General features: G+C 41.1%; 1 protein-coding gene across 5 annotated transcripts in view; it reads left to right on the top strand.

The window, feature by feature from the left end:
• Positions 1–23,610, top strand: part of Lepr (leptin receptor) — a 60,873-nt gene that overhangs the window by 23,780 nt on the left and 13,483 nt on the right. For 4 of the 5 annotated variants that reach the window (XM_010605084.2, XM_010605083.2, XM_010605086.3 and 1 more), the window contains 13 exons: positions 2,318–2,526; positions 3,938–4,083; positions 5,540–5,684; positions 9,385–9,675; positions 9,832–9,949; positions 12,073–12,272; positions 15,399–15,547; positions 16,746–16,905; positions 17,019–17,101; positions 18,833–19,049; positions 20,840–21,022; positions 22,231–22,326; positions 23,286–23,388. In XM_010605084.2, the coding sequence (XP_010603386.1) occupies positions 2,318–2,526; positions 3,938–4,083; positions 5,540–5,684; positions 9,385–9,675; positions 9,832–9,949; positions 12,073–12,272; positions 15,399–15,547; positions 16,746–16,905; positions 17,019–17,101; positions 18,833–19,049; positions 20,840–21,022; positions 22,231–22,326; positions 23,286–23,388 (2,100 nt within the window). The remainder of the gene's footprint in view (positions 1–2,317; positions 2,527–3,937; positions 4,084–5,539; positions 5,685–9,384; positions 9,676–9,831; positions 9,950–12,072; positions 12,273–15,398; positions 15,548–16,745; positions 16,906–17,018; positions 17,102–18,832; positions 19,050–20,839; positions 21,023–22,230; positions 22,327–23,285; positions 23,389–23,610) is intronic. The other variant, XM_010605085.3, reaches the window with a different exon arrangement.

Raw genomic sequence — 23,610 nt, forward strand, 5'->3', positions numbered from 1 at the left:
AGTCTTCTGACCCCTGAGTAAAGTATAGCTCTCACTTTAATTAGGTCTTAAGATTTCTTCGGCGCATTTTATAGTTCTCAAGGTATTATAAATCCTAAACATCTGTTATCAGTGATCTCCCTAAATATTTCTATTTTGATGTTATTGTAAATGTCATTTTAAAATAGTTTCAATTTCATCAATTGCCAAATATAAAACTAGTGGCATAGATTTATTCATACTATTCTTTTATTGCCTCTTTAATATCTACAGGATACGTAATGTCATTTCTCTCACTTTCTATATAATCAGTTTGTGTCTTCCACAGTTTTTTCCGGCCAGACTGATTAAAGTTTCTTCAATTCTATTGATCTTCTTAACTAACTTTTTGGTTTCTTGTGTATTATATTTCTGTTTTTCTTTTACTGTGCTCTGATCTGATGTTTTCTGCTTCTTTTGTTTACTTAGGGTTAATTTGTCCCACACCCCATTTGTTAGACCTGAGCCTGAGATCACTGTTTTGAGGCTTTTCTTCTTTCTTCTTATATGCATTTAGTTCCCATTTTTAGTACTATACATACATTTCCCTGAAATTATTGCTTTATGTCAGTTCATCTCACAGTTCTCACAGCAGTATCTCAGTTTCTTATATCTTTTGTTTTGTTTTCATTTAAAACTTCTAATACCATTTTTAAAAAATGTGTTCATTGACCCATGAGTTATTTAGAAGTATATTAAATTGCAAATATTTCAGGCCTTTGTAAATACCTGTCTTTATTTCCTTTATTAACTACATTTTTGTATGACTTGAATCTGCAAATTTATTGAAGCTCTTTTTATGGCTTAGAATGTCGTCTGCTTGGTAAATGTTGTGTGTTTGTACGCAGAGGTTCACCTGGGGCTGTTGCTTGCGTGTTCATGAAATGTGCTAAGTCAAGCTGGTCGACAGTGCTCAGTTTTTTATCTCAAAATGATTTTTCTGTAGTGCTCATTATTGAGAAAAAGTTGAAATTTCCATCAATATGCTGGATTAGTCTGTTTTCTCTTGGGACCCTTGTGATCTTTTGCTTCTTGTATTTTGAAACTATCATTCGGAACATACGTTTTGGGTCATTCTGTCTTTCTAGTGAATTAACCCCTTTTTAAATTATGACATGACTTCCTTTATTCTGATACTCATTGCTTTGAAATCAACTTTACCTGACATTAAAATGTCCTTTGCAACTTTGTTTTGCATTTTATTTTGTTTTTATTTTACTTTATTTTTTTTTTGTACAGAGGATTGAACTTAGGCCCTTGTGCTTGCAAGGCAGGTGGCAGAACCACTGAGCCAAATCCCCAGCCTTCTTTCCGACTTTATTTTGAGCCATCTTGCGGTGGTCTGTCATTTCCCTTCCATTTCCTTTGCTTATTTGTGTTTCAGATTTAAATTGATTTCTCATGAGCAGTTGATACTTGGGTCTTTCTTTTTCATCTAGTTTGACAACCACTGTCTTTTCCATGGGATATTTAGAGCATTTCACTGAATGTGACTATGGATACGTTTAGGTTTAATATTTTTGTTTTGTTTTCTTGTTTCATTTCAGTTATTCTTTGTTCCTGTTTTCCCATTTTATGCCTTCTTTTGGATTAGGTACTTTTTTTATGATTCCACTTAGTTTTTGTTGTTAATTAACTGTATCTTCTTGATTTGTTATTTTAGTGGTTGCTTTAGGACTTATAGTGTATGTCTTAATGTAGTCTTATGATATTATACCCTTGCATGATATCATGCCGCTTCACTTGTAAGGTGATCACGACTGTACACACGCCTCTGTCCTGTCCCGAGCTTGGTACTAGTGTTGTACACTTTATTTCTTCCCATTTTATAAACTCTTAGCATAAATAGCTGGCATTTTTGCTTTAAATAATAAAAAAATAATTATCCTTTTAGTTAAGTTGCATTTCTTTGTGTGAAACCCTGTTTCTGTCTGCTGTCATGTTTTCCCCGTCAGACGGCTTCCTGTGGCATTTTGTTACATAATGCAGACTTGGGCGTGATGAATTCTTCAGCTTCTGTGGCGCCTGAGGAAAAGACTTTCTTCGAAACCATACTGAAAAATATTCTCAGTGGATATAGGATTTAGTTTAGAGCTGCTGTTTTCCTTTCTTTTAGGGCTTCACCCTTGCCTCAGTGTCTTCCTCGTGTTATTTCTGACATTTCATCCCCCGTGATCCTTTGTTTTTCTGATAGAAAAGCGCTTTATTTCAGAAGCCCTCGAAGCTGGGTGTTGTAACAGCTTTCCCATCCACCTTACTTTACATCCATGTAAATATTCAGCTCTCGTTTTTCATATAGGTCTGAAGCGGCAGAAGATTCACGCCTGGCCCCTCAGAAAGGCCGCTTCGAGAGCGTCCAGTGCAACTGCGGTTTTGAGGAACACTGGGGGTGTCACATGCCGGTGCCAGCCGCCAAGCTCAATGACACCCTTCTGATGTATCTGAAAATCACAGCTGCTGGGGTGACTTTTCAGTCACCTCTAATGTCAGTTCAGCCCTTAAATGTTGGTAAGTTGTGCATGAAAAGGATCAGAAAGCTAAACGTCACCACACAGCCAGGTTGCAGTTAGTACCTTGATCAAGACTTTCCCCTGGCGTCTGTCACCCTCCCGGCCCTGTGAATGAGATGAACGCAGGGCAGGGGCGCCATAGCGGCTAGAGGGAGGTAACTGGTAGAGATGTTCCCGCAGCCGTCGCTGCGACTCCTGCTGTAACGCAGTTTGCTTTTCTAGCGAGCTGTAGCTGAGATGGGAAAGCCAGCGAGGACAGGGTGCACTGGGACGCGGTGTCTGAGACGCCTCTTCCAAACCCACAGACGTCGAGCGGGGCCGGGAGATAGAGACGTGGAAGTCATTTACAGATGGGGTCGAAGAGGACGACCCGTTCAGAGCTCGGGAAGGGCAGGGCAGAGGGACTGGTGACCGGCAGTGCTGGCTAAGGGTCAGTAGGAGTGGGGAGCACCTGCCCAGAGCAGGTGGGTCAGGCGTGGGGCGCTCACGCCAGTGACACAGCGAGAACCGCCGCCCCTGGCTGGGGATGTGACTCTGAAGGGAGCCGACGAGGGATGAAGCATGGGACTGGGGACCTAGGGCCGAGGGTAAGCGTATGCTTCCATTTCCAGTATCTGCGTTATGAGTACGCAGGGAGACAATGTACAATAGCCCAGTTTTATGGTTTCCCTTCCTTTTGTGTCTTTGCTTCATTTTGTTTTTGGTCATGGGGACATTTTAAAGTTTACCTTGTTGTCTTTAGATTTTAGTATTTAGCTATCTCTGTTTAAAGTAATTTACATTTGTGGTCATCATATAAGGCCTAAACAATTTTGGCTAAAAGAGGAAAGCTGTGTCTAAATTCTTGAAGCTCTGGACAGTGAGACAGATGCGATTTTACTTACTGAAATGAAATTCAAATCAGTGAACATCTCAAGGTCTCGGTGATTTCTGTGTACGAGAGCAAAGCCTGCTGCAGGAAGTTTGCAGGATGCACGTGTGCAAAGAAGAAGCTGCATGCTCGCTTTTCTTCCACTTTGTAGGCTTCTGATTTTTAAGACATATTTGTACATATCCCTTTTTATTAACTTTAACAAATCAGGAATCTAAGTGTGAATATTTGATAAACTTTTTAAACAACATCAATCAGATTTTTGTAGCAGGAAATCACAATTATCAAAGTCATCTAATTTACTGATTTATAGTCTTTACCATTTAGGAGGAAGGAATTGAAAATATGTGGATATCTGTCATAAAGCACACTCAATATTAGATCTTTGCTTTGGTTCTGTAATTAGGCCATGAATAAACTTATCTTTTAAGTAGTTGAAAGGCAGGAGAACTGAAATTTCATGTTGACTTCACTTTATTCAGATATGGTTGCATTGGAAACTGTTTGACTTAGAAGTACTATCTTTTCTTTTCTTAAGTGAAGCCTGATCCACCATTGGATTTGCATATGGAAATCACAGAGGATGGTAATTTAAATATTTCTTGGTACAGCCCAACACTGGTACCATTCCCGCTTCAGTATCAAGTGAAATATTCAGAGAATTCTACCACACTTACGAGAGAAGTAAGTATATTTTAGTAAATGAAATGGAAAGTTGAGAAGCAACTAAAGACTCTTGTGCCCCACAGAAATTGTGTTCCACATGCTAAATGTGCATATTCCTTCCAAGGCAGAATGAATATCACTGAGTATCATACATTAGAGATATTTTATACACATATAGCTATAGGAAGTACGGTTAAAAAACTTGGAGCTCATAATTGTTTGTACTTCCAGACTACTGCTTTTGTATCAAGTCCTTTTTTTTGGTGGTACGGGGGAACTCAGGACCTTGCAATGCCAGGCAGGCACGGCGCCACTGAAATACATCCCTGGCTATCAAGTCTTCTTGTAATCATTCAGTATTTCTCGAGCACCTCTTTGGTGCCCGGCTCTGCCTTAGGAGCATCAGGTTGCTTTGAGATCTGCCACGGGGGCGGGGGTGTGAGGACCGGGGCCCTGAGGGGACAGAGCCTTGTGACCGTGAGTGGGGTTGGGGCGGGCCACTCATTTGGCGAGGATGAGCTCATGGAGGCGTCTGGGGGAGCTGGGTTCCTGGCAGAGAGATTGGCAGTGCAGAGGCCTGAGGGGCAGAGGGGTGGAGAGAAGGCTGCAGGGGACGAGGAGCCCTCAGACAGCTGCTGTGGGGACAGCAACGGCTTTTGGCGCCTGCAAATACTTTGCCCCATTGCATGGTGGGACTAAGTGTTCTATAATTCAGACATGTTTTGGGGCCAACTTTTTAAGGCTTTATTTTCACAAAGAGCAGGTTGGTCGTCCTGGGTTGTGTGTGGAGAAAGCTTTCTCGTTTGTACGCTGGAGACAGTAGGCTCATCTGTAGGGGCCACCTGATACCATTCATGCATCCTGGAAGCTGCCATTGTTTTAGTCTGTGATTCCCCCTGCCCCAATCTTAGACCAGAGAGTGTAATAACTTGGAGAATTTTACTGGAAAACCTAGTATTCTCACTGAGCAAATCTACTCGGCTAGACGTTGTTCCACACAAGGTTTTGACCCGAATGTTCCCTGTGCTTTGTGAACTGGGTTTTGATTCATAGTTGATCAGGTGCAGGTTCTTAAAACTCCTGGTGCCTTCCTTCCTTCTGTGGCCCTGGCGTCCAGGAACTCTTCTGGTTCTCTCTCCAGCACAGTGTTTCCTGCCAAGGGTGTTACAGACAGATGGCTTTGGGGGCCAGGAGAATCCCACTGTCTTTGGCTGCATTACTCGAAATTCTAAAAGTCCTGCCTTAGTTATCCTCACTTACAATGTGTGCTAATTGCCATTATGACTCTTTGGACCCATGACTAGTGTGCCGACATTTGCTGCTTGGTCACTGATTTCTGTTTTAATTCTGTGGTGGTCAGACAACTCCTCTGTGAGACTTTAATTCTTCAAATTCCGAGACTTGTGTCTGATCAACTTTGGGAAAGGTTCCGCACCGCCTTGACATGCTGATGTTTTAAACCTATGTTTGACAGGCGGAGGAGATGGTCTCAGGGACGGCTCTCCTGGTAGACAGCGTGCTTCCTGGTTCCTCCTATGAGGCTCAGGTGAGGGTCAGGAGGCTGGACGGCCCGGGCATCTGGAGTGACTGGAGCGCCCCTCATGTCTTTACCACGCAAGGTAGGTCTTGGGACCATTTCTGCCGAGAAGACGTGTGCTTCCTGAGTCTGCCTTTGGTACATTGTAAGCATCTTAAGTTTTGTGGTTCTAAAAGCAAAGAGGAGACACAATTTACCTATTACCTTCTTATCTAAATTTTGTTGTTTTTTGGGGGGGTTATCACCATAATTTCTTTTTTCTTCTTTTATTGAGTTTATTGGTATACTTTAGGGATACAGTACAGTTACATTCATCATTGAGATCTTGTACCTTTACATGACAGGTCTTGGTTCTCATTATTTCCCCTTGTCCCTGCCCTCCCTTCACCCCCTCCTCCCCTCCCCACTTACAAACACTTTATTTCCATTTTTTCATTTTCTCATATTTTTTTCCCTTACTACCTTTCCCCTACCCTTCTCACTTTCCCTATACCTTTAGCCCTTTTCTTCCCATTTCACAGTGTCAGTTATCTCATTAGGATTTAAGCCAAGGTTCTCATTTTCCCCTTGTCCCTGCCCTCCCTTCACCCCCTCCTCCCCTCCCCACTTACAAACACTTTATTTCCATTTTTTCATTTTCTCATATTTTTTTCCCTTACTACCTTTCCCCTACCCTTCTCACTTTCCCTATACCTTTAGCCCTTTTCTTCCCATTTCACAGTGTCAGTTATCTCATTAGGATTTAAGCCATCTACAGTAAAAAGCCTTCATTCATTAACTATATTAAATGTTAAAATAAAAAGTTTAACATTTAAAATGTATATCAAGTCAAGACACTTGGTTTTCCCCTGTCACATTATCAATTTAATTTTTAGCTTTCGTTTTAGTGATCTTTTGAATTATTTTTGTTAAAAAGTTAAAAATAAAAGTCCTAAATTCAGAACACCATTATATTGGTAACGTGACTGGGGAAAACTGTCTTGACTTGATATACATTTTAAATGTTAAACTTTTTATTTTAACATTTAATATACTTAATGAATGAAGGCTTTTTACTGTAGATGGCTTGCATTTGACATTTTCAACAAAAACTTTTCATAGTTTTGAAGACTGATTGACTGATTGTGGTGCTGGGGTTGAACCCAGGGCTCATAAATGCCAGATGAGAGCTGTCCCCCTGAACTACACACCCAGTCCTTGAAGTTATTTTTAATCAGAAAACCTGCAGTTTCCTTACAACTTCCTCATGAGTATGGAAGCCCTGGAATGTTCTACCTGCCAGAGGCCACGCTGTGATTACAGAGGGAAGTCAGTGGTTCCACGACATTTTTTCATGTTCAGATGTGATCAGGATGTATGGAAATGACAAGTGCTGTGTGAAATACCGAGTGAATATTCAAGCCACTTAGTGCAACAAGTTTATTTACGGCTATTTACTACTTAAGAAGTGCTAACCAGCCGGTAACAATTAGCATTTGGCTCTTGGTATGCACCAGTAAGTATTAAATGTTATACCTCACGAATCTACAACCCATCTATTGAGCATCTCCCAGTTGAAGAGGTTCCGAGGCTGAGCTGATGTGTGAGAATTGCTTAGCACAAAGGAAGATCACGAGAAGAGCTAAACAGTCTTAAACGGTGGGAAGGCTGATTCTGAAACATGGGACTTCTACCAGAACTGAAGAAATCCAAGACAATTGCAGTTAGGTTCTGCTATATCACGAGAATAATGTTAGGAGCGCTAAGTTCTTATATCTTTATTAAATGCATTTTAATTGTTACTAGAGAAGAGAAGGAGCTGACATAAGGCAGTTTCCACATGGCATCTCTTGTTATAGGTTAGGGAAAATATTTCCCCCATGAAGAAATACAGCTACATCTACTGCAAGAATAAAATAGAGGTGGGTGTGTGGGCCCACGGGAGAGCGCTTGGCCAGCTTGTGCAAGTCCTGATTTTCTTGTTTCTGTCACAATCTGGATGCTTTTGAGTAGTTAATGCTGTTAGTATTTGTAAGCAGAATTTCTTCTTTTAATAAAGTTCATTCATGAAGATCTTGCAAAGGTATCACTACTTGGTCATGAGAAAAAATTAGTATTGTTCTCATTTTACTCATTGAATATTGCATAATATCTTGACGAGGATGATCTTTATTTAAGTTAGTCATTCAGCGTTTATCTCCTGAGTTATAATGAATTTGTTCCATGTACATTTTAAAGTTGTCAGATGTTTGTTAGCTTATTTTCTTTTTTTAAGTTTATATTTAAGCATTTTAACTTTTTAAAGCATTTTAAACTTTAGCCTTATATCTGGGTTCAGTTTAATACATGCACTTCATTTTGTTTTTTGGGTTTTGGTTTTTTTTTTTTTTGGGTCCTGGGTATTGAACTTGGGACCTTGCGCTTGCGAGGCAGGCAGAGGAACCAAGCACTGAGCTAAGTCCCCAGCCCTGATACACTTCATTTGAAGTAAAATGTTTTGAATCTTTAAGTCATCTTTAAAAGCTTCAGTTTAATTTATGAAAGCTCATTTGTACTTTTCTTTAAAAATTCTCTTAAAAGGGGCTGAGGATTTAGCTCAGTGGCGCCACGCCTGCCTCGTAAGTGCAAGGTCCTGAGTTCAATCCCTGGTACCAAAAAGAAAGAAAGACAGACAGACAGACAATTACTGTGGGATTTCTGAGGCAGTCTAGTGATAAGGTTTGGGGTATATTGAAGGTAGATTAAGAATTGCTACTATTTACTTATAGGAAAACAAAACCCAAATTTCTTGTGTGGATTGAAATATACAGTCATTGACACGTAGCAAGCTGTTACAGAGTAGAGAAAACTTAAAACCAATGAAAACATTCTGTTTTGTTTTTAGGGGCAATTCAGGAGGTCTGTGTGAAGACATTTACTCATTCTAGCAAGGGATAGTGGCTTGCTTTAAATTGTGCAACTGAGATATACTGATACGTTATACTGTGCTATGGTCGAAATAGCCTCTTCCTGTGTAATTATTATCTACTCGTCTCCTGTTCCTCATTAATAATATAGGGCAAACTCCAGTAATAGATGACTGAAAAAATACTACGGAACAAACAGTAAAATAGGAAGAAAAAGTGTGGAACAGCGTAATAAGCATTAAAAATCAGGTTTTAGTAAATGACCGATTCCCCTGTCCTGCGTCACAGTTATCATCAGGTAACTCAGAATGGCGTCACACACGAGTGCTCAGCGTCTTCCCTGCTTCATGTGCTGGTACATTATTCATACGACATTTCCTAAGTACTTCTTTTTATCCCATTTCTCTGCTTTGCCTGTTTAGTAGAAATCTTCATATATCCAAGCAGGACAGTCGCAGCAGCTCCCCAGCCCCTTTCTGGTCAGAATTTTGTCTTGGAGTGCTTCGTTCTGAGAACTCACGCTGTGTTTCCAGTCTAGAGCAGGGTCTGGCGTCACTGTGGGACTCAGCCCCATTTCACTTTTGCCGGTTTTCTCCTCAGCGAGCAAGTGACGGGTACTGATGAAAATGTATCTTGTGCCGAAGAAGCCACTGTGCTTAGAGGGCAGCCAAAACGGGATCCTGGGTCATCCCCACCCACTCGAGAGGTGGAGGGCTCGACGTGCTCACTGTTCGCCAGTGGTGACAGAGTTACCCGGTTTCTCCGTGCACTCGTTCTGTTTTGGCGGAGTGGCCCTGGCTGCTGGGCTGTGGCGGCTCTGCTGTCCACGGGATAGGTTGCTTGCATGTTGTTTCCTGTCTTCGCCTGATCGCCCGCCTCTCTCTCTTCTCATTACAGATGTCATATACTTTCCACCTAAAATTCTCACGAGCGCTGGGTCTAATGTTTCCTTTCACTGTATCTATAAAAGTGAAAACACGATTGTTTCCTCAGAAGAGATTGTTTGGTGGGTGAATTTAGCGGAGGAAATTCCTCCAAGCCAGTACGATGTTGTGAGCGACCACATTAGCAAAGTGACTTTTCTCAACCTGAAAGCGACCCAACCTCGGGACGAGTTCACCTATGACGCTGTGTACTGTTGCCAAGAACACCAGTGCCACCATCGCTACGCAGAGTTGTATGTGATTGGTAAGGATTCCGAGGTTTTCTTCACGTTGCCACACACGTTAAACTTTCACAATGGACCCTCTGTTTGGAGTCCTATTAAAGACGTAAGGAAAAATTTTTCATTAAAAATTATTGGTGGTTTTACTTTATATTAATATTTTAATGTGTTTTAAATAGATGTCAATATCAATATATCATGTGAAACTGATGGGTACTTAACTAAAATGACTTGCAGATGGCCAGCCAACCCAATGCAATCCCTTGTGGGAAGCTCCTGGCAGTTGAGATATCACAGGTACGTGTGATTCGAGCTGCGCAGTCTTCCTGTGTGCATGGTGAGGAAAACATTTGTTTTAGAAACATTGCTCTAGAAGTAGCCTTGTAGATTTTGTTTCTGAAAGCAGAAGGTAAAATGTTACGGGGGAAATTCGTGAGGGATTAAAGAAATGGGTGATTCTTGAAAAACATTCATATCTGAGGTTTAAAAAAATTGTAATTAGTCTTTATTTCAGATTATCTTTTCTGAAAACAAATCTGTTTCCTATAATTGCATTTTAACTCTTGGATGACATATAGAAGAAGTTGGTTTACAGACATTTTGCTTTGACTTACACAATTGACTAGCATAGAATGTAGGAGGATTTAAAAAGTATTAAATGGTTTGGGTGAAGACAGATATTTTAGAGAAAAGAGAGAGATGAAAAGATTCACAGTTTTTTTTAAAACAAAATGAGATTAAGAAATAATACAGAGCCATTTGTGGAATTAAGGAGAAATCTGTGCTTGTTTAATTTTATCTTTGTTTTATAAATACTTAAGACATCTCATAGCATTTGCTCTTGTCTCTAGAAAGTGTATTATCTAAAAGGATATCATCCTTGATGAGAAGATAGTTATATTTTTACTTTAAAACTATTCCTCAGTAGTTTTTAAGAATGCGTGTGGCTCTTAAAGTGCTACTCCATGTCTTGTTTTTATTTGTGCTGGATATCTTCATTTGTCTAGCACACTCATGTGTTCATAAAATCTAAAATTTCAGCTTGAAAAATAAATTGCCATCCTCAAATACTGAGATCTGAATTCTGTTTCTAGTGCTATGAGTGTACTCTTATTTAGCACAGTATTAGGAAAATGTGCCTTTATCCTCCCTCAGATGAACATTTAAGAATCAATGGATTTAAAGCAAACACTACCTTAATAATCCATCTTTCTGTGCTTCCTGTGTGTTTTCACACTAAGGAAGAGTTTGTAGACTCTCATGTTAGTCCTGTGTGTGACTGATTACCTGACTCACGTATCCTGGGTAACCATGAAACTAGCTGCAGATGACCTGAGTTCCTCAGCTTCAGTTTCTTTGGCTGTAAAATGAGAGAATAACCAAGGGGGCTTACAACATTTGTATGTGAGTGACTGACATATTCACGTAATGATTACTAAGTGATACAACTTCTGGACAGCATTCAGCAGATGATCGTGGGCACCATGATGCTAACCATTTGGCTCCTCGGGAACACCTTTTATGCTGCTCCATCAGTCTTGTTTTCTGTCCAGTGATAACACTTCCTATCCCTCCTTTTCATTTTTCTTTTTCCCATTTCTCATTCCAACACACACACGCAGGCACGTACACACATGGTAATCTTGAGGAAATAAAAAAAGTACAAAAACAAGAAGAGAGAGTATGGATTTCTTCCTTCCCATTTCCTGCCTCCCATTGGTGTAGAAAGAGTAACTGCTCCTTTCACCAGTTAAATACTATATCCAGAGAAAATAGTGGTAGAAGAGTTGTTTCAAAGAGAAATACTTTGTGCATTCCAAGCTGGAACGTTTGTTGGGATTCAAAATATTTTTGCTTAATTTCGTTTTCTGAGAAAATGAGTATGGTGCTCTAGTGCATGATTTGTGTGTGTATGGATCGAGACTTGATGTTATTTTAGTTACATTAAAATATTAGGATACTGTCAATAAAGCTATCATTTACTGTCAGTTACATTCTCGATTTGTAGTGAAATTTAATCCCCTGTATTAAAGTGTGAGGAATTTGTTTTCTTTTAATCCCTGAAATGCCCCATTACTACTTTTGATTCATATTTCAAAAATTGTATCTCCAGTATGTAATATTAGTGTAAGTTTAAGAGTAGTGTAGGTGTGTCTCTAGTGGCATTAGCTCCTTCTTAGAGCATCTGTTTCATTTGCAGCCCTGTTTAGTGTCTAATAAAATATTTCATGGGAGGTACTAAAATATTTCATGTGTGTTTCTGTGTAAAGACACAAGATTGGGAATTCAAGAATGCTTCTCTCCTAATAACATCTGTTATTAGATGGAGCAAAGCTCTTCTAAGTAAGAATCAGAGTTCTGAAATACTCTGATGCTTTGTTGATGCTATATAGTGATTGCCTATCTTTGTGTCTTTTCAGGAGCAGCCTGTATTGCTCTGATACTCCATCTATCCCTCCTGTATCAGAGCCGAAAGATTGCCATTTGCAGCGGGATGGCTTTTATGAATGCATTTTCAGGCCCATATTCCTGTTATCTGGCTACACAATGTGGATTCGGATCAGTCACTCTCTAGGCTCCCTGGACTCCCTGCCAACATGTGTGCTCCCCGACTCTGTAGGTGAGTCACGCTGGGCCGTGACTGCATTTGCTAAGCTTGCAGACCTGGGAACTGAACCAGGGCCCTGAGCACGCTAGGCGAGCTCGCTTCCCCTGAGCCATGGCCCCACATCTGTCTGCATTTTTATTAGCATACTTGGATCTAGATAGATTCAGGGTTAATATTGTACTTCGCCTTTTTTCTGGTCACACTAGATTTTGGAAAAATGTTTCCATTTACAATGGAATTGAGAAGATCAGCCACAGCAAGTTTTATAGCTTTGAGTTTAATTTATATTAATTATAGCATACTTATTCAAGTTAGAATGTTTTCAACATGCTCCTTGATGAATTACTTGGGAGACTATAAATGAAATGTTTTAATATTTTCTTGTAAATAATATACTATTTCACGTGTATTTGTTGCAGTGTATTTATGAAAACATATTTAAAATATTTAAAGCATTCACAATTCAAAGCATTCAAAATATTTAAAAGCATTCAAATATTTAAAGCTTTCAAAATATTTAAAGTGGAATGAACAGGCAAAGGTAATAAAATCCATCAAGAATAGTTAAAGCATTCTTTTCAAAAGGTGTTTTGATGTCCAAGGATTCAGAGAGCTCTTGGGAAATTTGACATATTCCTCTAATATCATTGTGAAATCTTTGAGAAATGATCCATTTATAATGATACAATGGAAAGTAAAGAGCATCTTTGGTGCTGTATTCTGTTGTTAGAAACGATGCTGGAAATTAATATTTTATTCATTATTTCTTCAATTAGTACACATTTGAAGTAAAACCTACATTTTGTTAAGTGTAGGTTGCACTTGCTTTAATTACTAGGTTTCTTTTTTTTTTTTTTTTTTTTAAAATAACATCTTGCTATGTTCTCCAAGCTGATCTTGAATGCCTGGACTCAAGTGATCCTCCTGCCTCAGCCTCCCAAGTAGCTAGGACTATAGGCATGCATCATAAATAAGGCTGCCCTTATTTATGCCTTCATTGGTTATGTTTTCATGTCTGTGAATCAGCAATACATCTTTATTCATTTCGCAGGCCATGTGTCCGTTATCTATTGCTGAAGAGCAGGTCACACCTCCTCCTCTGTGTAATTCCATTCTAAGGGGTTGTGTTGCAAGTGGTACTTTTCTGGCACTATCCAGGATAGCCGGAAAGACCCCTACCCTACCAGTGCACACCTGTAACACGGAGGCTGTATGTGACAAGTGAGGTGTGGGTTCAGTAGTACATTCTATGTGAACAACCTTTGGTGCTTTTCAAAACTGAAATGGAGAGTTTAAATTGGGCTAGTGTTGCTTCTGCAGTAGAAAACAGTGTGGAATTCAACTCACAAATCCAGTCCCAGCTCCACCTCTTACTGGCTTTGTGAATTTAGACTAGTGAGTCACACGAATCCTCTACCACCCTTGAAACTCGGACAGCCTGCCAACAATGACACTTCAAAGAGCTCTTCCTGTGAACTGAGGGTTTAATATCTGTATAATTCAGACAAGTATAATAACATATTTAACTTTTTATGACCTCTTGACATTTTCTTGAAAAGAAACTCTATTCTAAATAAAAATTATTTGTCCTCTTACTGGGTTAGTGATAATGCCTTCTTTGAAAATAAAGAATTGAATAATCAGGTGGATCTATACATTTATGAAAAATTGTAGGCGTTTTTAAATGAGCGTTTGAAAGTATTAGTGTTCATTTTTTCAAAAAGTGATTTAAGCAACACTGTGCCAACAGGGTCAGTACTACACTTCCACACAGTTTTGTGTAGAAAGTGAGATTTGGGGGAGGGAATGACAGCAAACACCCGTGCTGTGCCACTCCAGCTCGCTGTCCTCCCTGTGCCTCGTAATGTGAGGAAATAGCAGATCAAGAAGGCCGACCAAGAACTTGCGCTGCTAGTTTTGTCCGCCTTCCTATGCATTTTTGGTGGGCTGGTTGCTTTCTTCCCTTTTGCCCACTGGCTTTCCTCTCTGTCACTGCGGCCAGGGGACACCTTGACCTTGGTGTGGTCCACTGCCAGAGGTGACCTGCAGAATAACCCAAGGAGAGGGGCCTTCCAGCCTCAGTCCTGACCAGCCATTTCCCCAGTGGGCGTGGGTCGTGGGCAGGCGTAGAGGGGATCTGAAAGGCACTGGTTTCGGAGGGGATGTTTCCAGGAGAACAGCTCTCCACCAGTGGTGTGAAAGTATAGTTCTTAGGGGTTTTAGCAAGCTTTTCGGCATACCACCCGGACCTGTGCCCTCCTGCTGCAGTGACCGAGGTGGACCGGAGGTCACACTTGGTACCTCAAAGGTGATCCTTGGAGTTGTGGTCTCGAGCTCCAGAGGCTCGTGTTGTGCTAGGGCTCCCAGGCTTTTGTTTCAAAGAGGTCAGTGTTCCTTGTTGTCCTTTGCTGTTAGGAAGAATGGACCTCAAAGTAGTCACTGGTAACCCAGGAAATGTGCGGAGCGGGTACATGCCTATGCTGGAAACAGCAGTGTAAAAAGATGAAGAGAAATCAAGATCACTTTTTTCTTCACATTTCTGTTTAGTTTTTTTTTTAGCATTATGCCTTTATATCTATCCTGCTTAGAAATTTATACTTTTAACAGTAGTTGTTTAAAAAAGATCACTTGCTATTCAGGCCATCTTTGATTGTTTTTCTGGTTATGAAAAGCCTGTAGAACCAAAGTGGTACTCTGAGAAACTACCTCTGACCTTGACCGTAGCCTAGAAATAATTAACAATAGAAGAAGAATCTGAGACTCACACAAGTTGAAACTTATGCAGGGTATGATTTTTGCCTCAAACTAGAGCTCTGTGAAGAACCGAGCTTGCTGTTGATTTTTACTGTGTGTTTGGTGTGGTGCCTTTTTGCACAGAGTCAATGACTCAGTTTTTGATTGGGCATTTGTATTAATCTGCAGAATGACATGGGGAACCTGGTGCTTTTTTCATTCTCTTTATTTGCAAAATAGGCGATTCCTTTTCCTTTACATCATGTACCATCATAGGAGATCAGATGTGGTAATGAATGACTTTTGGAAAGTATATTGTTTTATTAGTACGAGGTATGAACTGTAACAGTGTTAAGCATATTGCTTCAATAACTGTTCCATAATACCGTTTTTTAAAATTTCTAGTGAAACCACTGCCTCCATCCAGTGTTACAGCAGAAATTACTACAAATTTTGGATTATTGAAAATATCTTGGGAGAAGCCAGTCTTTCCAGAGAATAAGCTTCAGTTCCAGATTCGCTATGGCTTACGTGGAAAGGAAATGCATTGGAAGGTAGCTTTCCTCTACACTTCTTCACCTTGCCTCACTGAAGGCTGTTTCTTATCCTGTTTAAGAGTTTTGTTGCATGCCACACTGATCTTACTGGCACAAAATATATCCTGATGTATTCTGTGTCATTAATCTGATTCTTCAAAGTCTGATTCTTTTAAGAACAAAATTTGATCCACTGTTTCCCAACATAACGCTAAAAGAACACCAGCTTCCTACAACGTCCCTTACTGACAGATTGGTGGCTGAGTACCTTTAGGAAACCGGAACCACCGTCTCTTCGTGATGGGAGCTGCGGTGTATTACAGAGAAAAGGTCTGGAGAGATCCTGCCTTAAGAAACATACAACTTTATTACCTCAGCCCGTGTTCCCACACTCGTTTATCCAAGGAATTCTTTTAACGTCTGTTAATGTCCTCAGGTACATGTTGATCAGTGTAGTGCATTTTGAAAGAAGCTGTTTTAGTTGGACAACCAGGGTCACAACTTGAGTGGCACTCGTGCATATGCTGGCTTTGTCAGTTTTGTGATGGCAGCCCCAAAAGACCTAAAACTGCCAGGAGCCTGAATTATGTCACTAGGTCACAGTGATTTCACTTACAGTGGGTGTAGACTCAGGTGTGGTGGTACATGCCTGTAATCTTAGCTACTCTAGAGGCTGAGGCAGGAGGACTGCAAGTTCAAGGGCAAGCTAGGTGACACAGCAAGACCCTGTCTCAGAATAAAAAGGGAAGGGATGTGGCTCAGTGGAAGAGCTCTCCCTGGGTTTGATTCCCCAGCACCACTTATAAATAAATTCATACATAAATAAACAAATAGAAGAATGTGATAGTTCACCTGTTTAATTAGCGAAACAGTATTTAGACAGAGGGCCTGTCTAACCACTCAGTAAGTCTTTGCAGATAGGGGCTAAGAGGACAGGGATTAGTAACAGGGTAAGAGAGGGCCTGGGAAATGAAGTTCCAGGTGAAGTGATCCGAAGTCTTTTCAACAGCAGCATCAAGAATCACAGAGAAGTCCTTGACTGGCACTGGCAGGTGATGATCTAAGCTGATTGCTGTGGCTCTTTCTGAAGCCAGATAACACAGAGTCAGGCCTCTCTCAATTCTGAAGTAGTGTTGAAGTTTGAAATAAAATGTGTGCACGTCCCTCAGACAGATGTGTCGCAGCGAGCAACCTAATACTTGGCCGTGTTTTGCAGACCCACGAGGTGGATGACGCAAAGGCAAAGTCGGCCAGTGTCCCGGTGCACGACCTGTGCGCAGTGTACACCGTGCAGGTGCGCTGCAGGAGGCTGGACGGGCTGGGCTACTGGAGTAACTGGAGCAGCCCGGCACACACGGCGGTCACAGACGTCAAAGGTCCGCACGCATTTTGTAAATGTGTCTTGAAAGCGCCTAAGAGGGTGCTTCCAAAATGACCGAGAATACTTCCAAGTCTGTTTCTACAGCTTGGGCTTCTTGTCACTTCACAGCTCCCGTGAGAGGACCCGAATTTTGGAGAAGAATTAATGGAGACGTTACTGAGAGCGAGCGAAATATCACCTTGCTCTGGAAGGTATGCTGTTTTTATGGTACTCGTAGGGTTTACTTCTGTGCTCTTACTAGATAAACTTCATCGTTCATAAACCGGTCTTCACTGTTAATCTCTCAGAACGATCTGCAGTCCTGGACTGTCGTTGCACTTTTAGGAGGGATTGCAGAACCAAGCGTTTAGTGGCTGGGCGTAGGCACAGAGTTAGGAGGTTTCAATTCTCTTCCCAGTGCAGTCCGCGATAATTATGGCATTATTATTTTGGCAAAGTCACTTCATTTGGATAAGTGTGAGATTGGATTGTTTAGTGTTCCTTGGGGTCCAGACTTTATTCACGTTAATCCTGAAGAACATAAATGTGCGTCACCTTTGCACTCCAAGACCATCTAACGCACAAGAGACTAATTCTGTCTCTAGGGTATTATGTAAATAGTGGGGTTTCCGTAAGTGTATAAAACCAGAAATTTCAAAGTATTCTTTCTACTAAAGGAGTTGATTTCTATCCCAACTGAATAGATCATTTGATTGGTAGATAGCAAATCTGAGGCTGGTTTGGGACTAGAACACGGGAAGTAAAAGGGTATTTGTCACCCTAAATTTTAATGTGAAATTCATTAGTACCCAACAATGAATTAACACACGTTTGAGAATAATTTCCTGATCAAAATCTAATCCTTGTGTAAAATTGGGGTACATTAAGAGTTTATGTCCATTTAGTTTGGAAACCATTAACGATATGATTTCAGGTGGGTGAGTCATGATTTCCAAGCAGTTTTCCACTTAAGTATTTATAATGTGATGTTAGCAGTAAGAACTGCCACAGATGTTTATGAAGCACTTACTTATTCTGAGTACCCGTCAGGTCTGTATCTCCCGGGGAATTCAGCATCTGAATCTGAGAGGCAGAGTGGGGAGCTGACCTCCCTGAGGAAAGAGGCTCTGCTGACGGAGAAAAAGCCGTCTCACTGGGCGTAAGGCTGGTGCTCGCCTGTCATCCCAGGACTCTGGGAGGCTGAAGCGGGAGGGCTCATAAGCTCAGGCCGAGCAACTTAGCAACTTAGAAGACCCTGTGTCAAATAGTAAAAAAGGGCTGGGGGTGTAGATCAGGCTGAAGGCCCTTGGTTCCAGTCCCAATATTGGGAGAAAAAATTCTGTGCCACCATCTTTCCCAGTAGGATCTTTTCTTTTCCTTCATTTTATTTCTGCGACACCAGCTCCAGAGGCCCTGACAGCCTCTATGTGAGGACTGGCAGCGATGTCCCTAAGACAGGGTTAGGGCAGCCCCAAGAACTTAGTCGACACAGCCTTTCTCGCTCTTATCTTACAGCTGTAGCAACTGCCTTCTGACCAGGGTGCGGCCTCCCTCTCATAGGAAGCTGGGAGGTGCCAGGGTGCAGCGCTTCCTCTGTCCGCTTTCTTCCTTTTTTTCCTTATTGAGTTTATTTGTTCATTTTAAGTATACAGTACAGTTACCTTCATTATTGGGATCTTGTACCTGTCCTCTTTCTTTTGACTGTGGAATCTGAGAATAAGACCTTGGCTGCTTTTTAGGGGGGACTCTCCTCCTCCTCGGCAGTCCTTATTTCTTCACAGTTAGAGCAGCTCCGTGGTAGAACAGTGTCCTAGTGGCAAGCTTCATCATCTTCTAGGATACAGTTGTTACTTTATTTTCCGGGGCTCAAGAAAATCCCCCCCGCCAAAGGGGAAAACTAAGTTTGCTCGTAACTCCAGGGTCCACTGTGTTGTTTTCTGCAGCCCCTGATGAAAAATGACTCTCTGTGCAGTGTGAGGAGATACGTGGTGAGGCACTGGACTTCCCACAATGGGACGTGGGCAGAGGATGTGGGGAAGCAGACCCAGCTCACGTTCCTGTGGACGGCACAGGCGCACACCGTTACGGTTCTGGCCGTGAACTCCATTGGGGCTTCCCTTGCGAACTTCAACCTCACCTTCTCATGGCCCATGAGCGAAGGTAAGAAGACACAGGGGAGCAGGCCATTGGTGCTTTCAGTATTCAACCCCTGCAGAGCCTTCCCGTTCTGAGCTACTGTTCCGGCAGCCCGGGATTGTCTTTCTCCTTCATTTGAAAAATAACAAAATACCTTGTACATTGCTTGTGGTCATGTGTTAGAACGCTGTTGAAATGGTATTACGATAAAAATATTCTAGTGTATCTGATCTTAGAGCAGTGGAGGTTGGAGATTAGCATTTCTCTTTCTGTAAAAATGAGTGAATCATGGGACAGTTCTGCACCCAGAATTGTGGGAAGAATTAAGTTCATGAACCGAGGTACCAGTTGTGATATATCGGTTCATGAACTCGATTCTTTTCACAATTAGGGTCACAAACTGAGTTGGACGAAAACCAAATTCAATGATTAGGGGGAATGTTGACCTCATGGAAAAATTTCTCATTTGGTTCTCATCCAGTTCAGTTTGGGACCAGAATCGTGGAGAAAATTGAGTTTGTGAACCGGTGAGCACTGGCTACGTGAATATCTAGTATTTATTTTATATAGTATACTGGTGCTATACTATATATTTTTATAATGTGTTTGTAAAAGTATGACAGGTTACACAGATGCATGCTAGTTGCTGAGGTTTGAAAATTACTATGGTCTCCCTTTAATGTGAGCAGTAAACCTTTTTAAAATTAATTTGGTGTATTTGATGAATCAGCGCTGAGAACCACTTTCACTAAGAGTTTGAAATCTGGATTATATATTAAAAGTATACATTTTTAACGGAAGATACAAATTTTCTGTACCTCTACCACTGTTAAAGGCCTTTCCTCCATGAAGTTTCTACTTAAGTATCTGTCTTATCTCTTCTTCAAATTTTAGGGCGCTTTGTCTTCCCAGTATATTTTGTACCCTGCCTTATGATTACTTTTAAACTTACAGTGTAAGCTTATTGTGGTTACTCATGACTGTTTTACACTTTAATTTACACTTAAATCCGAGTGGTAGAAATTTCAATGTGAGAAACCTTATACTGGCGGCACCGTTCAGAGTCTAATAGGTGAGACAGACACTAATCAAATCATGGGACAGTGAGTGTCTATTTGTAAACTGCGATCAATGCCTTCAGGAGAGGAATACAGTTTTATGAAGGAAAAGAGAAAGGAACCTACCTGGCATTGTGGGTCAGAAAAGCCACCTCGAGGACGTGTAGAACGAAATATCACCTGAAGTGTGAGTTGGAGTTGAATTTCCCCGAGAAGTTGGGAGTGGAGGGGGAGCACTGGTCCCCGGCAGAGGAGCAGCCCGATCCCAAGTCCTCACGGCAGAGGGACTGCAGGAAGGCCAGCGCGCTTAGGGTGGAGAGCCGCGGCAGGTTGCGAAGCCGGCCTTCACTTGGCCCTTGGGGCCTCAGCGAGCTAGGACCCTCCTCCTCAGGACTCTGCAGGACGCGTGAAGATGAGTCCATCTGCGCTGTGAGAGCATTGCCCCATCCGGGCGAGCGCACAGCTTGGAGGGAATCAGGGAACAAGGCCGATGGGCCTGTGCGGGGTTCCGGCCGAGAGCAGTTCTACTCTCCAACAAATTCCTTTGCTCAGGTTTTAGGTGGAACCCTTTCCCTCCTCATCTCATTTACCCCTTTGTCTGTCTGTTTACATGACTTGTGATGCACAAGTATTTGCCGGGTGTTATGTTTGTAAACATTGTGTGCCTTCTCTCAGCCAGTAGACCATGCAACCCTCGAGTATTAGTAAATCGCCGCGGATTTTGAATTTAAAGCAAACTTCCTTCTTCTTCCACAGTAAATGTTGTGCAGGCTCTTGGTGCTTACTCTCTGAACAGCAGTTGTGTGATTCTTTCCTGGCTGCTGTCACCCAGTGATTACAGTCTGATGTATTTTATCATCGAGTGGAAGAATCTTGATGAAGATGATGAAGTTAAATGGCTTAGAATTCCTTCAAATGTCAAGAAGTATTATATCCATGGTAAGTTTACTATACATTAATACATTTCTCTTATAAATTAATATGATCCTATAATCAACTGAAGTTATATAGTTATTGAGAATTTCAAAAATATAGACCATCTTAATACTTATAATCCTAGTACTTTATCAAAAAATTCATTCATTGACTTTGACATTTTTATCATAATATTTTATACAGTTGTAATCATATAACATATCCTGTATTTCTCCCCGATTTCTTTGCTACCGTTATTCTAAGTGGTCATATCACATTTTATTCCAAAATCTACTTAAACTTTTAAAACTTGAGGTGTGTAACAGCAGCAGTGAGTGGTGATAGTCGGCCAAAGTGTGAGGATTTAGGACCTGGGGACCTGAGCTACTGTCCTTTCGCAGAGGTAGAGCAGTTATCTCAAGAGCTGAGTCGTGCACAGAGTGTAGGTTGTGCCACAGGACACCTGCATGTCAGAGTAGGGTCCCAGGGATCCGAGCAGGGGAGCTAAGGATTGCGTGATCTTATTACCCAACATCACCCAAGAATGTCGCGTCAGGTCAGTTTCTTTATGAGTTGCTGATGGAGATGAATTCATTACCATTGTTGCCTACATCGTTTTCCTCTGACTTTCTTGAAACCACGAGGATATAGAAGTTAGACTTCAAGCGATCTGCCTCTCTGGAATAGTATTCCTATATTATCAACATCTGGAAACGTCATTGCTAGCTCTTTTTTGAGCTTTGCTATGGGGCTGGCCATTTCCCATGCAGCTAGACCCCTAATTGTTGCAGGAGGAGTCTTCTTTGCGTAGGATGTAGTGAGACTTTAGTGTCCCAGGTACCTTGAATGGGCAGTAATAAGCCACATTCCTGTTGAAAGGTAATGTTGCCTCCTTTGAGGACGAGGGAGAGAAGGGAGCCATAGTGTCCCGGACAAGGAAACAAGGGATTGAAAGAATCCATACACCCTGAACTTGAATTGGTTATCTGAGGAACATGACTGGAAAAAATTATGCTCTTCTATATCTGGGTTACAATTTTGAAAAATTATGTGGAAAAGTATCATCCTTGCTAGAGATTGGGAAGCTTCAATTAAATTTGCAGCTAACTACCTCGGTCATCAGCTTGGTCCATAAATAACAACAGATGTCTATGTTTGCATACGTTTTATTATGCACATCCCACTGAGTGGTGGTTAAACAAATGAGCTCTTAACTGTATTTTTCCCCTCAGATTATTTTATCCCCATTGAAAAGTATCAGTTCAGTCTGTACCCAGTATTTTCAGAAGGAGTGGGGAAACCAAAGATAATTAATGGCTTCACCAAAGGTAAAAATTTTACATTTAGTTTCCTTTTACACTGACATGTATTTTCTGATTTGTTAGAGGCAGTGTTGCCATTCGATTATTATTTTTTTATGGAATCGTGGAGGAGTTCACAGCCTTACATGTATAGATGTGTCAGAGGGTGGATCAGAAAGGAATATTGTTTCCTCTAAAAAATAAAATTGGAAAAAATGCCTTGGGCCTCCTGTTACTTCCTCGTTACTGCATAGGGAGTGCCAAATTTTGATAATGGTTTTAAATTGTCTTCAAATTCAGGCCAGTCAATAATGTAGCTTCAAGAGAGAACTGTCTTCTTTCTAGAATAAAAATAATTTTAGAGATTATTTGTATATTTTTCAAAACGTATTTATAGAGCATTGTTCTAAGAACTGGAGATCGAATGACAAGTCTCTCTTAAACTCCAGTGCTCTAATGGGACTGAGGGGCAGTAAGTAAATTGTGTCAAATATAATGTCAGATGAAATAAGTTCCATGAAGGAAACTTAGGAAGAGATGGGGTTAAAATGTGGTGTTTTAATCAGGATGGCCAGAAAGGATCTTTTTGTGGAGCTGATAGTTGAGGAAAGCCCTGTGTACGAAAGGGTGAGGATTCAGACTAAAGGGCAGCATGTGCAAAGGCCCCAGGGAGCGAGCAGGTGGTTCCCCAGGTGCGGAGGGCACAGGATAGAGACTGGTAGGTGGTGTAGGTGGGGTCTTCACCCTAACAGCTTCATTCAGGTTGTATGTAAGATGACCCGGTGGAGACATTTGACAAAGAATTTTGAAGAGCTCTTTTGTTGAATTTGAAGTATATGAATACAGTATATTTTTATCTTCCTCTTTATTTTAGAGTTTTGAAGAAAATACTGATTTATGATGAAACCAAAAAAATGTCTACTATAGCTTTTGAGATAGAAGGAAATTAGTATTTCATTAAGCTTGAATTGTGTTTCTTTTTTCAGTTGAAGAAAAACACCAGAATGATGCAGGTCTGTATGTAATTGTGCCGATAATCATTTCCTCTTCCCTCCTACTGCTGGGAACACTGTTAATATCACACCAAAGGTATGTTTCTTGGTGCCAAGAATCTTTCTGGTAAAAGCCCATATATATTTAAATCGAGATATAAAGCCCAAATCATGAGTATTATAGTACTAAGGTTACTTTATATGCATTCCATGTATACTTAAGATAGCATAAAAAGAAGGATGTTCTCAGGAGATAACTTTCCTTCTCTTTTTTTTTTTTTTGGTACTGGGGATCGAACTCAGGACCTTGCGCTGGCGA

This window comes from Fukomys damarensis, unplaced genomic scaffold (assembly GCF_012274545.1).
Source record: "Fukomys damarensis isolate Sample0158 unplaced genomic scaffold, DMR_v1.0_HiC HiC_scaffold_33, whole genome shotgun sequence".
NCBI lineage: Eukaryota > Metazoa > Chordata > Mammalia > Rodentia > Bathyergidae > Fukomys > Fukomys damarensis.